The sequence below is a fragment of the Kogia breviceps genome, chromosome 2 (assembly GCF_026419965.1).
Source record: "Kogia breviceps isolate mKogBre1 chromosome 2, mKogBre1 haplotype 1, whole genome shotgun sequence".
Classification (NCBI taxonomy): Eukaryota; Metazoa; Chordata; class Mammalia; order Artiodactyla; family Physeteridae; genus Kogia; species Kogia breviceps.
This window is the reverse complement of record NC_081311.1, coordinates 130,421,909-130,435,822: the sequence shown is the minus strand read 5'-3', so window position 1 is coordinate 130,435,822 and position 13,914 is coordinate 130,421,909. Positions and strand designations below refer to the sequence as shown.

Sequence of the window (13,914 nt, the reverse complement as noted above, 5' to 3'; positions counted from 1 at the left end):
AATAAATGAATAAAGAAATTCTCCTTCCATTCCTTAGAAATACATGTCATCTTGTGAGGCCAAAGGGTGGATCTAAAATGATCTCGTCTCAAAAGGAACTCAGAAGTAGAGAGTAGAGCCCGTATCTTCTATGGATTTTATTTTATTTTTTAAGGATGAAAATTAGTTTATAAGTTACTTCTAGTAAATCAATCCTTTTTCTCCTCCTAAACTTATAATTATGAAGGGAAGTATAATAGCATTTTACTGCAAAGAGATTTAGTAATTCTGGCAGTACTTCATTAATCACTTAATCAGTGTTCAAGCAGAACTGATGTCCTTGACATATATAATCAATCTTGATTCCTCCCACATTTGATCTTCATTGTTTCTGAAATCTGTCAACAGACACTAAGGATTGGTGGCTTATTTTCATATTATGTTTTTGTTAGAGATGACTCATATACACATAAAATGATAATCCAAATATTGATACCTATATTGGGTTTCCTCAGAGTCTATTTGAAAACAGTTGTTTTCTCTTCAGTGAATTTATGGAGATTAATGGTGCTAGGACCAGATTCTATTACAGCTTAATGGGAAAATGGGATTGGGCTGTTTTTTAGCTTAGTGTGACATATTATTCTTTTGGAGATGGCATGTTTATTGTTATTGGTAAGCCAGAGCTACTTGTTTATGATACATTCTGAGGAACTTTTCCAAAGCCACATCCTAAAGGCAGCTGGGCTTAGAAATATGATAGCACCCTAAAATTGAGCAGCAGGGAATTAAGTTTGTCTAATATCTTCTGCTTTGGAAAGGTGTTTTTATGACCAGTGGTAGAACTACAGAAGCTCTGATTCTACCACTCCTTTTCTTTTAACACTTAATAATTTGGACATTTTAAAACATTATTTATTCACCTCAAATTTTAGTGATTTATAATTTCCATGTCCATTTACTTACAGACCACTCATTTACCCATCCATACACTGCTGGTCAACATCAAGCATTTCTGTCTTTCATGTAAGAGAGCTGCAGTATAGACTTTACAGGTTGACAGTGTGGAAGATGAATAGATGAAGACTCAATTCATAATCACACATGCATTTGAACAAATGAAACAAAGATTTTGTCACCTGGTTATTTGAGGAATATTTTTCCTCCATGAAAGGTGATAGCATGGTATTTCTGGATTGTTTAAAACTAAAAAGTCTACACCTACTATGTGCTGCAGAATCTAAAGTAAAAATGAGCTTTTGTGCTAATGCTAGAAGTCTTTTGGGGTATGCTCAAATTAGTACTCTACAGGTGTTCAACCAGACCTATGGCTGGATCTTCAGACTAAGAATCAGGAAGCCAGAAAGATGGTAATGACAATAATAACAACAATTCACATTTACTGAGGTCTTCCAGTGCCACGGTAGTGCGTGTTGTGCTTTGCAAGGGTTATTTAATGGAATGCCCTTAACATCCTTATGAGGTGAGTATCATACATATTCCTAGTTCAAAGAGGAAAGGCAAGGCTCACAGAGATCAAGAAATTTGCCCAAAGTTACAAGTCTGGTCTGTGGTGGATCTGCCTGATTCCAGAGCTCTCAACCACCAGCCAGGTAGTCTACCCACCTATCTTAGGTGTATAAACTGAGGCCCAGGGGCTATAGTACAGCCAGTGAGTTGCAGAGCTGGATATATTTGAACATATATATTAGATAGAAGCTAAACTACAGAACAATTATAGTAAAATAATTATCCTTTAGTGAAAAATTAATGGGACTCTGGGCTAGCTAGAAAGTTATTAGTAGATTACAACAGAAATTAAGGTTAACATTCTACCCAGACATGAAAAGGTGAATAGGAGAGCTGGAGAGAAGGTTAATAATTATCAGAGTCCACTGCATTGGCGAGGGGTAGATTTGATCTTGAATGACTATACTAATAACCACACAGACATGGGCTTCATTAGGAAAACAAATTTCCTGATCTAAATGAAATCTCCCTAAAACAGTTCATTCTCTGCCCCCTGCCCCCACTCCTTTCTCTTTTATTCTGATGTATGGTGATCAAAGCAATTTTCTGACAACTAATTCAACTCCTCAAATATATGGTTATAAATAAGGTTATCAATTATTGCATGAAGTATAGCTTCCATTAATACACTGACAATCTTTTTTCAACAGTGGCTTAAGTGATTTTGGTTATTGTAAATCAGTTCTTCTTGGCCTGAGCAACTTTAGAAAAACAAAAAGAACTTTTACCAAAATGAAACATTCCAGTGCATGAGGACGCTCATTCTGCAGTGTTCCCAATCTCTAGAAGGCTCTGCCTGTGTCCACTATGCCCCTGCCACTGCACATGCCTGGCCCTAAATCACAGCCGTTTTAAGGGAACCTGATAATGTCCCTTTAGATTTTTGAAGAATGGACAGGAAGTAAGATGTGAGAGCTGAACCTAGTGAATAGGAGAACAAAAGAGCTCTTGGACCTGACCAGACAGTCTGAGCTGAGTAACCCAGCAACCATGAGCCTAAGTAAGCAGCAGCTGCCAGCGTGTTTAATCAACATCAAACATTTACTGAACTTCCACGATGTTCTCAGGACACTCTGAACTTGGACAAAAGAAATCAGACATGATTTCCACCTTCAGAAAACCTGTGGGAGGACATGTTCATAACTGCTGTGTAATAGATGCCTTCCAGGCCAGCGACTTGAGGTAAAGTCAGGTAGTGGGCAGGTAGATACCACTAAGCCCTGGCTGGGCCCTGCCAGCTTTTCCACAGGAAACTCACCCAACTCTCTTCTTCTGGTTCCCGAAGGTTAGAGGCTCAGGGGTGTATCACAAAATGCCTACTTCCTCCACATTCCCATGTGGCCCATGTGGTTTCAATCCTGTCATAGTGGTCTTGCAACCTCTCATGCACCTAGGTGAGGGGTCTCACCTAGTGTCCTGGACATCTGTCTGCTGTTGCCCAATAAGGATGCTCCCAGGAAGAGGCCATCCCCAGAGCGTATGTCCCCACCCTTCTACACCTGATGGACCCAGCACAGAAAACAAACGTGGAGAAGCATTTTTTCATACCAGCATTGCGTCTTGTATCAAGACACAAAGCAGCCCTTGACTTCTACCCTTTAGGTTTTCTACTACAGGATGAAATTTTTGATGGTGGAAATTTTCATTTCAGTGGCTCTTGATTCAGCTACCATATTCCTAACATTCAGGCACTTGTCTGAAGAAAACCAAAGTGTCACCATGCCTCTGGGTACCCAATGTCTCTCCCTTGCAGCGCTGAGTATTATCACCAATCCCCGCTCTCTCTTCAGTTGTGGCGAGCTCCTTTTCTATCAGTACCATTCCAGAGTGGATTCACAAGCATCCCTTGTTACTGCAGGGCCAATGCAGTCTTAGACCAGAGGTTTTCCATTAGCTCTAATAAGTCCATGCATGCTTCCCAAGAAACTCCTTTGTTTTGTGCAACTCAAGCCCCTGTGGTGGACCCCAAGCATCAACTTCAGATCTGTTTGTGACAGCTGTCAGTGTGACATATCACAGCTCAGACATGCACATTGGGATCCTCCCGACACTGGTTAATTATATATGAAGTTTCTATACCATATCTTCTATTTTGCTGTTTCAGATAAAGGGATCTTCATCATCCAAAGTGAGAACCTCGAGAAATGCATTCAAGCTGGCAAATCTACACTGACCCTGGAGAGTTGCAAACCACCCAACAAGTACATGCTGTGGAAGTGGGCTTCAAATCACCGCCTCTTTAACATCGGAGGCAGTGGCTGCCTGGGCCTGAATGTGTCTAATCCAGAGCAGCCACTGAGCATATACGAGTGTGATTCCACCCACATTTCCTTGAAGTGGCGCTGTAACAGGAAGATGATCACCGGCCCACTCCAGTACATGGTCCAGGTGAAGCACAACAACACGCTTGTGGCCTCCTGGAAATATCTTCATAAGTGGGTTTCCTATATGTCAGGCGGTGGAGGCATTTGTGAATATCTGAACAAAGGTAAAAAAGAATTTCAACCGAAGTACGCATGAAATGATATGTTTATCAAGTTTGCCCATAAGTAAAGATTTGTAAAATATCTGAAAGAGGTGCACAGCACCTAGAACCTCCAGGCACTTCTGCTAAATACAATTTAGTTGCTTACTCGCTTATTGTAAAAGGATTACTGGAGTCTTGGAATGGGCTTGCTAAATTCTGCTAAAGAAGCAGAACTGCGAATTTAAAGGTATTAGAGGAGAAAACACTTAAATAACTTTGGGAATCAATGGAAAGGAGAAAGAACAGGAGGACGAGGGAGAAAGAAAATAAAAATAGAAGGAAAAGATTTTTTGAAGTTAGACTTTCAGGATGAAAATAAGAGCCTCTCCTGTCATTATTTCTTTTATTGTAGAAACTTTGTCCCATGTATGGAGCGTGTCTGCAGGGCACCTCAGTGCCTCCTGAGGCCTGGCTGGCGTCCATGTGGTGGTTATGTTACAAGGCATTTTATTTATTTTTTTTTTTTTAAAGATTTTTTGATGTGGACCATTTTTAAAGTCTTTATTGAATTTGTTATGATATAGCTTCTGTTTCATGTTTTGGTTTTTTGACCCCGAGACCTGTGGGATCTTAGCTCCCCGACCAGGGATCAAACCCACACCCCCTACATTGGAGGACAAAGTCTTAACCACTGGACCACCAGGGAAGTCCCATGTTACAGGGCATTTAAAGGCAGACTATTGTCAGGGGTTATTTGGTGTGTGCCGGGGAGTAGGAAAGCATGGTTTTGGTGGCGGGTAGGGGGAGGTGTTTTCATCTTCCATAGTTCTGTGATATTTGGTATTTTTAAACAGAGAAAGAAAGCAGCTTAGTTCTGAAATTCTGAAACCTCAAAACTGTTTGTCAGGTTTTGTTTTGTAGCTCTCTTCATTCATTCACCCACCTATTCACCATCCATTACACATTCATTGAACACTAACTGTTTCTGTGCCGGGCATCTGATTTACAAAGGCCAACAAGACAGCTGTGGGCCCTGCCCTCGTGGTGCTCTGTAGAATTATGGCTTAATAAGAGCTTCTATTTCTAAGAATTCTAGGAAGCAGAACAGGAGCTTCCAAGATTTAAAGCAAGACTTTCTCCTGTACCTGCGAGAAACGAGTAAAGAGACAGAGCCAAGAGCAAGCCATTTTCAGGACTCACTACAATAAAGCAAGTGCTGCAAACCAGCACTCTGAATAATCTACAGTTCTAAGGAAGAACTTGGCATTTTGTTCCAGGTTAACATTTTAGCCATATGTCCACACTCACAATTCATGCAGAGGAAGACTGAGTAGAAGGCAGAGGAAGGAAACAAGAGGATGTGTCCTGGTATACCAGTAGTTCCTAACAGCCTCAACCTCTAGGGCTGGCGGTGTGGAGTGAGCTCAGGCAACACCCGCCCCCCTACCAGCTGTGGGAGAGGGTGGGAATCTCCACAGCCAGCCCTTTCACTCCAGGACCTACGGATTTAATTGAGGGTGGCCCTGATACCCCTCACTATAGAAAGCCCCAGCTGAGTCATGAAAAGTTGTTGTTTCCTGCTTGAGGCCAAGGATGTCTGATCATTGAAATACTCTGAGGGAGCAGCCAGCCGGCCACTCAGCAGGGCCATCTTTCTCCTAGACCACTGCAGGGGCCTCCAGCCAGACATCCACTTTGCCCTCTCTCTGTGTACATTCTGTTTGTCACTGTGCACCCCGTGAGTCTTTAAAAATCGGATCATGTGACTTTCCCATTCAAAACCCACTGATGACTTCCCACTGCCTCCAGGGTAAAGGTCAAAGCCCATGATGCGGCAGAACCGGCCCTCTGTGAGCTGATGCTCCAGTGCCTTCCTGGTTCCGCTTCGCACTGGGCCTCCCTGCTCCTCCCCGTCCACCCGGCACAGTTCTTGTCTCAGGTCTCTCGTACTTCCCCGTACTTGCTGCTCCTTATGCCCCAAGAACTCTTTTCCAAAGACTTAAACCTCTCTTCCCCCAGTTCTTATTCAGAGGGGACTTCCCTGACCACCTTATCAAGAATAGTGCCTCCACCCCTTCACACATACACAGACACACACACACACACACACACACACACACACACACATACACACAGTCATTCTGTTCTTACAGTATTTTGTTTTTCTTCATGGTACTTATCACTACCTGAAATTACATGTTTACTTGTATATTTGCTTTCTCTTTTTTTCTCCCCACTAGAACAGAAGCTCCATATGAAAGCCAATTTTTACTCATTTGTTCACTATTATATCATATACCCAGTGCTGGACACATTAAATGCTCAACAGATGTCTGCTGAATGAATAAATTAATAAATGCCTATGAACCTCGAGATTCAGATGCTGATGGCTAATGTATTTGGGGACTGGAAGATATTTTAAGTGAAATCTCCAACTACATACAATATCTTGAAATAACCAATAATGGAAAAGAATCTGAAGCTGTATACCTGAAACTAACACAATATTGTAAATCAACTATAGTTAAATTTAAAAAATAATAATAAATAGATAAATTTTTTCTTCTCATCCATTCACAAATACGTATGCTACTGTAGCAGTGCACCATAGTAAATAAACAAAGAGATAAACATACAAACAAACCATTTATCAGCATTTCCCCTGAACACAGCACTCAGCCTTGTACTTTTCCATACACTAGACACTGAAGTCCTGAGGGTTCACTGTGGTAAAGCAAGGGCCTTGCCCAGTGTAGGTTTCAGTCGATAAAAAATGCATTCACTTTATGACAGTTTCCAAAGATAAAGCTGACATACTACTTATTTGACTTTGTCCTTTTCTTTCTCCTAGATTTGTATACAATCAAAGGGAACGCCCACGGGGCACCGTGCATGTTTCCCTTCCAGTATAACCGGCAGTGGCATCATGAATGTACCCGGGAAGGGCGGGAAGACAACTTGCTGTGGTGTGCCACGACCAGCCGATACGAAAGAGATGAGAAGTGGGGATTTTGCCCAGATCCCAGTAAGAATAAAATCTAGTCTTCCCCATATGTCATGAAGGAATCAAGGATGATTAGAAAGTTACTGTATCTAAAGGAAAGCACTGAGATTGATCTACTAAAATCTGAATTAGCTCTTTGATTCCATTTATCCAGACTTTGATTTTGTGTTTGTTTTTGCCTTGAAAAGACAATTCTGATGCATATTCCTTTTTTTCCTTAAGTTCAAAAGATGTTAATGAGCCATTCCTCATTAAGTTCAGTAAATAGGATGCTTTAACCGGAATCAAATTATAATACTCTGTGATATCATTAATCCCAGCTTCCAGGCAGGATACTTCAAAACAAACCTGAATGCATATAAAGCTCAGTTATCCTTCTAATCCACTCCCTCTTATGAGCTGCCTTAACTTCTCCATGTCCTGACTGCTTGCCTTGCCCATTGTCAAGTCCAGGCATCAGCTGGCCCTTGATGATCTTTTTAAAATCACAGTCGCCCTCGTTATTTCTTGACAATGACTTCTTGTCTTGATTCCTTTTCCTTGTTATTCGATTTCTAGCTATAACCTCAAAATCTTTTTCTCTTCTTAACCCGATTTGCAAGGTCCAATGACAGCTGCAATGTTCTAAATTTTTTTTTGTCAGTTAGTACTTTATTATTTTATTGTATTTTCATTTAGCTTAAAGGTTTCCAGTAGTTCTTAAGTATTGGGGGTTATTTATATATACCTTCTACTTTCTATATTCAATTTCCTTCACCTTGGTTTCTGCAAGGCAGAGAATATAGCTTTTGCAATCTCTTCATCTTCCATGCCTACCTTCCCTCCACATAGTTAACAAAATGCCATAAAGAAATTGAAACAAAAAGAAATTGAAGAGATTAACTCCAAAGAATCTGATTTATAAATTGCTGTTGAATTGTTTTCTAATCTAAGAGCCAGTACAGCTTAGTGAATAAGAAAGAGTGTAGGTTTTGAAATGGGAAAGACCAAGGTTGGAGTCCTGCTTCTTCCCAACAATGAGATCCTGAGTCTTAGCTTCCTCATTATAAAATGGAGATAATAACAGTACCTATTCGGGTTATTGAGAGGATACAATTAGATGATGCATCTAAGCCACTTATCATAGTACCTGGTACTCACCAGGATTACCATCATCATCATCATATCATCATCAGGCCTAATTTATCCTTTCAGCATGTGCTTCTGAATCAATGATCCTACCTCTTTATTATCTGTCAACAGCCCTAAGCTAAGCATAGTGTTAGGACTTAGGACCCTCTCTTCAAAGAACTTGGCCTCTAGATGGAATGCAGGACAGACAGATTTGCTCCATGCCTGGAAATGCAGACTATATTTGACATACTGCTCTAGAATCACCTGGGGCATAGTTTAAAACATATATCCTTGCCCAGTCCCAGAGATGCAGTGAGCATTTGCATTTTTGACAAGTGGTGCAGGTGATCCTGTGGCAGATAATTCTTCATCAGATAATTCATAATATGCAGGTAGCTCTATGCAACATACATCTATATACAGGGGTGATATCAAGACATTTAGCAACCAATCTAGTATGAGCTCTTGGTCAATCCAAATGGAGACCTTAATGTGGTGGTTAGGAGTCCCAGAGGCCCACTGCTGGTATTAACCCCTTATCTGCTGTAATGTGAGGGGATGCTGAGGCAGCAAGGGGCACTTGAGGAGCTCAGGACAGCAGCTCTTCACCAACCAGCATGAAAGTATTTCATCATTTATTAACTGTCAGATCATGAGCCTTCTCTATCTGAATCTGAACGTCTGTATGGAGGTGTATGTACATGTAATCCCCACACTCCTTGGATTCTGGAGTCAGATGTCACATTATTTACATCATCTTCTCTTTCCATTTCCACCTCCAGTAGATGTCATTATTAAAAGTAAATAAACCAATACTAATAAGATTAACATGTATTTCACATGGCCCTAATACTGTTTTAAACTACACTATTCTCCTTGAGATTCTTTGAAAAGCACTGTCACCATGCTCTGTCACTTTAACCAGTTATGGTTTCCCGGGTGGAAGCCTGGGTTTAGTTGTGCCCAGGGCTTTTCAGTCCCTCGACTATCTATTTGTTCAGCTTCCTACAGTTCAGAAGCGTCCTCCACTTGACAGCCTGCCAGGTTCCAACTCTCCTAACCTTTAGCACAGCCAGCAGAGAGGATGTTTATTTGTGCAGTGCTAAATTACAGTTCCAGTTGTCTTCCTTTCTTGTTACTTTTGGTTCCTGGTGGCCAACTTAACTCAAAACGATGTGCTGGAGACTGGAATCTGAGCAAGCAGATAGTTCTTTCCATGGGGTCAAAAAGTGGACAGAACAGAGAGGAGTGAGTAGATTGAAGCAAAGATTCATACTTCTTTTTTTTTTTTTTTTTGCGGGCCTCTCACTGTTGTGGCCTCTCCCATTGCGGAGCACAGGCTCCGGACGCGCAGGCCCAGCGGCCATGGCTCACGGGCCCAGCCGCTCAGCGGCATGTGGGATCCTCCCGGACCGGGGCACAAACCCGCGTCCCCCGCATCGGCAGGCGGACTCTCAACCACTGCGCCACCAGGGAAGCCCCCTAGATTCATACTTCTGTATCTCATCTTTCTTACACAGAAATTTTTTAGTATCTCAATGTAGAATAATGCCCTTTTTAAAAACGTTGATTGTAAGTGAGCACAATGTAAATTTAGTGCTAATAAAGACATAAAAAAACACACTAGCAGGGAGGGATGTGATAAAACATCTGTCACTATAGATCTTCAGGAACAAGGATGATATAGAGGAATCTTTCTGGGTTTGTTTAGAGGCAATTCTGTGTCATACTATGTCCATTCTGGTTGTGTGTCTTACACAGCTGGAGAGTCAGGCTTGGTTCGTTTGAGATATTTTTAGGGTACTAACCTCTGGGATGATCTGATTGCCCTGGAACCTTATTCACCTGATACAATTTTTATCAGTAACTTGAGTGATGTAACAGAACAGATAGGTACCAATATTGATGTATGACAGACAACCTCAGCTTTGTCAGCAGTATTATTATGTGTCTCTTGTCATGCTGCTCTCTCACTCCCCGCAAGGGTCACACAAACCTCTCTACTCTCCCCTGACTTCTAACCCTGCCCTACATTCTCCTTCCCAACTCTTAAGAGATGACCTCAATCCCTACCTCTCAAAGAGAACAGGATCCATCAGAAGGGAAGTTTTGACAACTTCCTGCTCCCAAGCCTTTAAGCCTACCTGGGTTTGCACCCATCTCCTTTTTCTCCTTCCTGTGCAATAGTGGTCCTCCTCCTACGTAGGGCAAATCTCGCCATCTGGACTCTGGAGCCTCCCGTCCAATCTTCTCCAACTTGTATCTCAGTGTTTCTCAAAGTGTGGTTCCAGCAGCATCAGCATTCTCTGAGAACTTGCTAGAAAGGCAAATTACCAGCTACATCCCAGACACCTATATCAGACATTCTAGAAGTGCAGCCCCAGCAATCTGTGTCTTAACAAGCCTTCTAGCTGATTCCAGTGCACACTCCTACTCTAACATAGATGAATGATGGATCCTTCTCATTAGCAGTTAAACCTACTCACGTCTTAAAATAACATCTTAAAATAATACAACTCCTTCATCTCCACTTCAGCCTCCTGAAAATACCTATCTCTTTCATCCCCTGCATAGACAGACTTCTCAAAAGAATTGTATACACCCCTTCACCTTGCTTTCGTTCCTCAGAGCACTGTCTCTTCTTGGCTTCTCTGAAGATGTATGCCTGACCTCCATTTCCACAAGCCATTCATTCACTCTTTTCCACAAATATGTATTGGACACCTGCTATGCACCAAGCACTCAACTGGGTGCTGTGATTATAACCACAAATGTGAAAGATGAAAGTCATGGTGCCTGCCCTAATGAAGTTCACATTCAAGTGAATGCTGCTGAAGGGACGGATTTGACAAGGTCTGAAACTAAGTGTTTGCTGGATCTGGCAACATGGAGGTCATTGATGGCCTTGACAAGATATACTCTAGTTACCAGATTGAGTGGGTTAAAGAGTAAATGGAAAAACAGGAGAGGAAGGAAGGAACACTTCCCAATTCATTTTATGAGGCCAGTATTACCATGGTACTGAAACTAAAGACATCACAAGAAAAGAAAACTACAGACTAATATCTCTTATGAATATACATGCAAAAATCCTCAACAAAATACTAACAAACAGAATCCAACAACATATAAAAAGAATTGTACACCATGACCAACTGGAACTTATCCCAAGAATGTAAGATTGGTTGAAAATCTGAAAATCAATTAATGTAATACCTATTTAAATAGGAGAAAGGACACACAATTATCTCAATAGATGCAGAAAAAACATTTGACAAAACTTTACATCCCTTCATGAAAAAAAAAAAAACTAAACTGAAAACAAAAGAGAATTTCCTCAACCTGATAAAGGGAATCTCTGAAAAACCCACAGCCAGCATACTTGATGGTAGAAGACTTGATGCTTTCCCATAAGATCAGGAATAAGACAGACTATCCACTCTCAACACCTCTATTTAACATTGTACTGGAGGCTCTAGCCTGGGCAAATAGGCAAGAAAATTAAAGTCATCTAGATTGGAAAGGGGGTTGTAAAACTATCTCTATCTGCAGATGACATGATCTTGTATGCATAAAATCTTAAGTAATCCACTAAAATAACTACTACAACAAATAGACTCATTCACAGGATGCAAGATCAATATACAAAAATCAATTGTACTTCAATACTGTAGCAATGAACAATCCAGAAATTAAATTAAGAAAACAAATAAAAAAAGAGACAGAGAGAAAACAAATCCATTTATTGTAACATCCAAAAGGATAAAATCCTTAGGAAAAATTTAACAAAAGACATGAAAAACTTCTCTCTAAAAACTACAAAATATTGTTGAAAGAAATTAAAGAAAATTAAATAAATGGAAAGACATTCCATGTGATCAGAGGACTTAATATTGCTAAGATGGCACTACTACAGCAATCTTTATCAAAATCCTAGCTGACTCCATCCTAAAATTCACATGGAAATTCAAAGGACCCAGAAGAGCCAAAATAATCATGAAAAGGAAGAACAAAGTTGGAGGACTTATACTTCTCATTTTCAAAATGTATGCAAAGCGACTGTAATCAAGACAATGTGATACTGTCAAAAGGAATAAAATTGAGAGGCCACACTTATGATTAATTGATTTTTGACAAGGATGCCAAGACAATTCAATGGGGAAACAATAGTCTTTTCAAAAAATGGTGCAGGGAAACTGGATTCCACATTCAAAATAATAAGATGAAACTCCCATCTCTCACCTTATAAAAAAAATTAACTCATAATAAATTTTAAAAACTTACATGGAAGAGATAAAACTATAAAATTCTTACAAGAATACATAGGGGTAAATCTTCATGATCTTGAAAATGCAATGATTTCTTAGATATGACACCAAAATGCAAGCAACAAAAGAAAAAAATAGATAAGTTGAACTTAATCAAAATCAAAAATTTTTGTGTTTCAAAGGACACAATCAAGAAAGTGAAAAGACAACACACAGAATGGGGTAAAATATTTGCAAATCAGATATCTAATAAGGGACCTATATCTAGAATATATAAAGAACTCATAACTCAATAATAAAAAGACAAAAATCCCAATTTAAGGGCTTCCCTGGTGGCGCAGTGGTTGAGAATCCGCCTGCCAATGCAGGAGACACGGGTTCGTGCCCTGGTCCGGGAAGATCCCACATGCCGTGGAGCAACTAAGCCCGTGAGCCATGGCCGCTGAGCCTGTGCGTCCGGAGCCTGTGCTCCGCAACGGGAGAGGCCACAACAGTGAGAGGCCCGCATACCGAAAAAAAAAAAAAAAAAAAAAAAATCCCAATTTAAAAATGGGTAAAATGTCTGAATAGACATTTCTCCAAAAAAAGATTTACAAATGGCCAATAACCACATGAAAAGATGCTCAGTATCATTAGAAATTCAGGGAAATTCAAACAAAAACCACAGTGAGATACCACTTTACATCCCACAGGATGGCTAAAATCAAAGAGACAGACAATAACAAATGCTGACAAGGATACAGAGAAATTGGAACTCTCATCCACTGCTGGAAGGATTGTAAAAGGATACAGCTGCTTTGGAAAACAGTCTGTCAGTTCCTTAAAAGGTCAAACATTGGGTTACCATATGACCCCTAATTCTACTCCTAAGTATATATCCAGGAGAAATGAAAACATATACCTACACAAAAACCTTTACACAAATGCTTATAGCAACATTATTTATAATAGCCAAAAAATAGAAACAACCCAAATGTTTACCTATTGATGAATGCATAAATAACATGTAGTATACCCAGTAGTATTTAATGGGATATTATTGGACAATGTAAAGAAATGAAGTACTGGTATATGCTACAACATGGATGACCCTTGGAAACATTATGCTAAGTGAAAGAAGCCAGTCACAAAAAGATCACACACTGTATAATTCCACTTATATGAAATGTTCAGAATAAGCAAATCTATAGAGACAGACACTAGTTTAGTGGTTGCCTTGGGCTGGGGGTAGGGGTGAGGACTGAGGGAAAAATGGTAAGGGACTGCTAATGGGAATTAGGTTCCCACAAAAATGTTCTAAACTTGATTGTGGTGATGGTTGCACTTTGAATATACTAAAAACCATTGAACTATATACTTTAAATGGGTGAGTTATATGGCATGTTAATTATATCTCAGTGAAACTGTATTTTTTAAAGAGTAAATGAGAGATGAGAAATTAGAGACAGCATACGTATAAAAATATGTGATTAATGGGGGTAGAGAAAAGGCAGAGACTGCGATGGGGAGGCCAAGGGAGGGAATTTTTTTTGTTTCTTATTTTTTAAGGATGA

At 40.2% G+C, this 13,914-nt stretch overlaps 1 protein-coding gene across 4 annotated transcripts in view; it reads left to right on the top strand.

The window, feature by feature from the left end:
• Positions 1-13,914, top strand: part of PLA2R1 (phospholipase A2 receptor 1) — a 126,058-nt gene that overhangs the window by 10,895 nt on the left and 101,249 nt on the right. For all 4 annotated transcript variants that reach the window (XM_067026160.1, XM_067026157.1, XM_067026159.1 and 1 more), the window contains exons 2-3: positions 3,614-3,997; positions 6,828-7,001. In XM_067026160.1, coding sequence (XP_066882261.1) covers positions 3,614-3,997; positions 6,828-7,001 — 558 coding nt within the window. The remainder of the gene's footprint in view (positions 1-3,613; positions 3,998-6,827; positions 7,002-13,914) is intronic.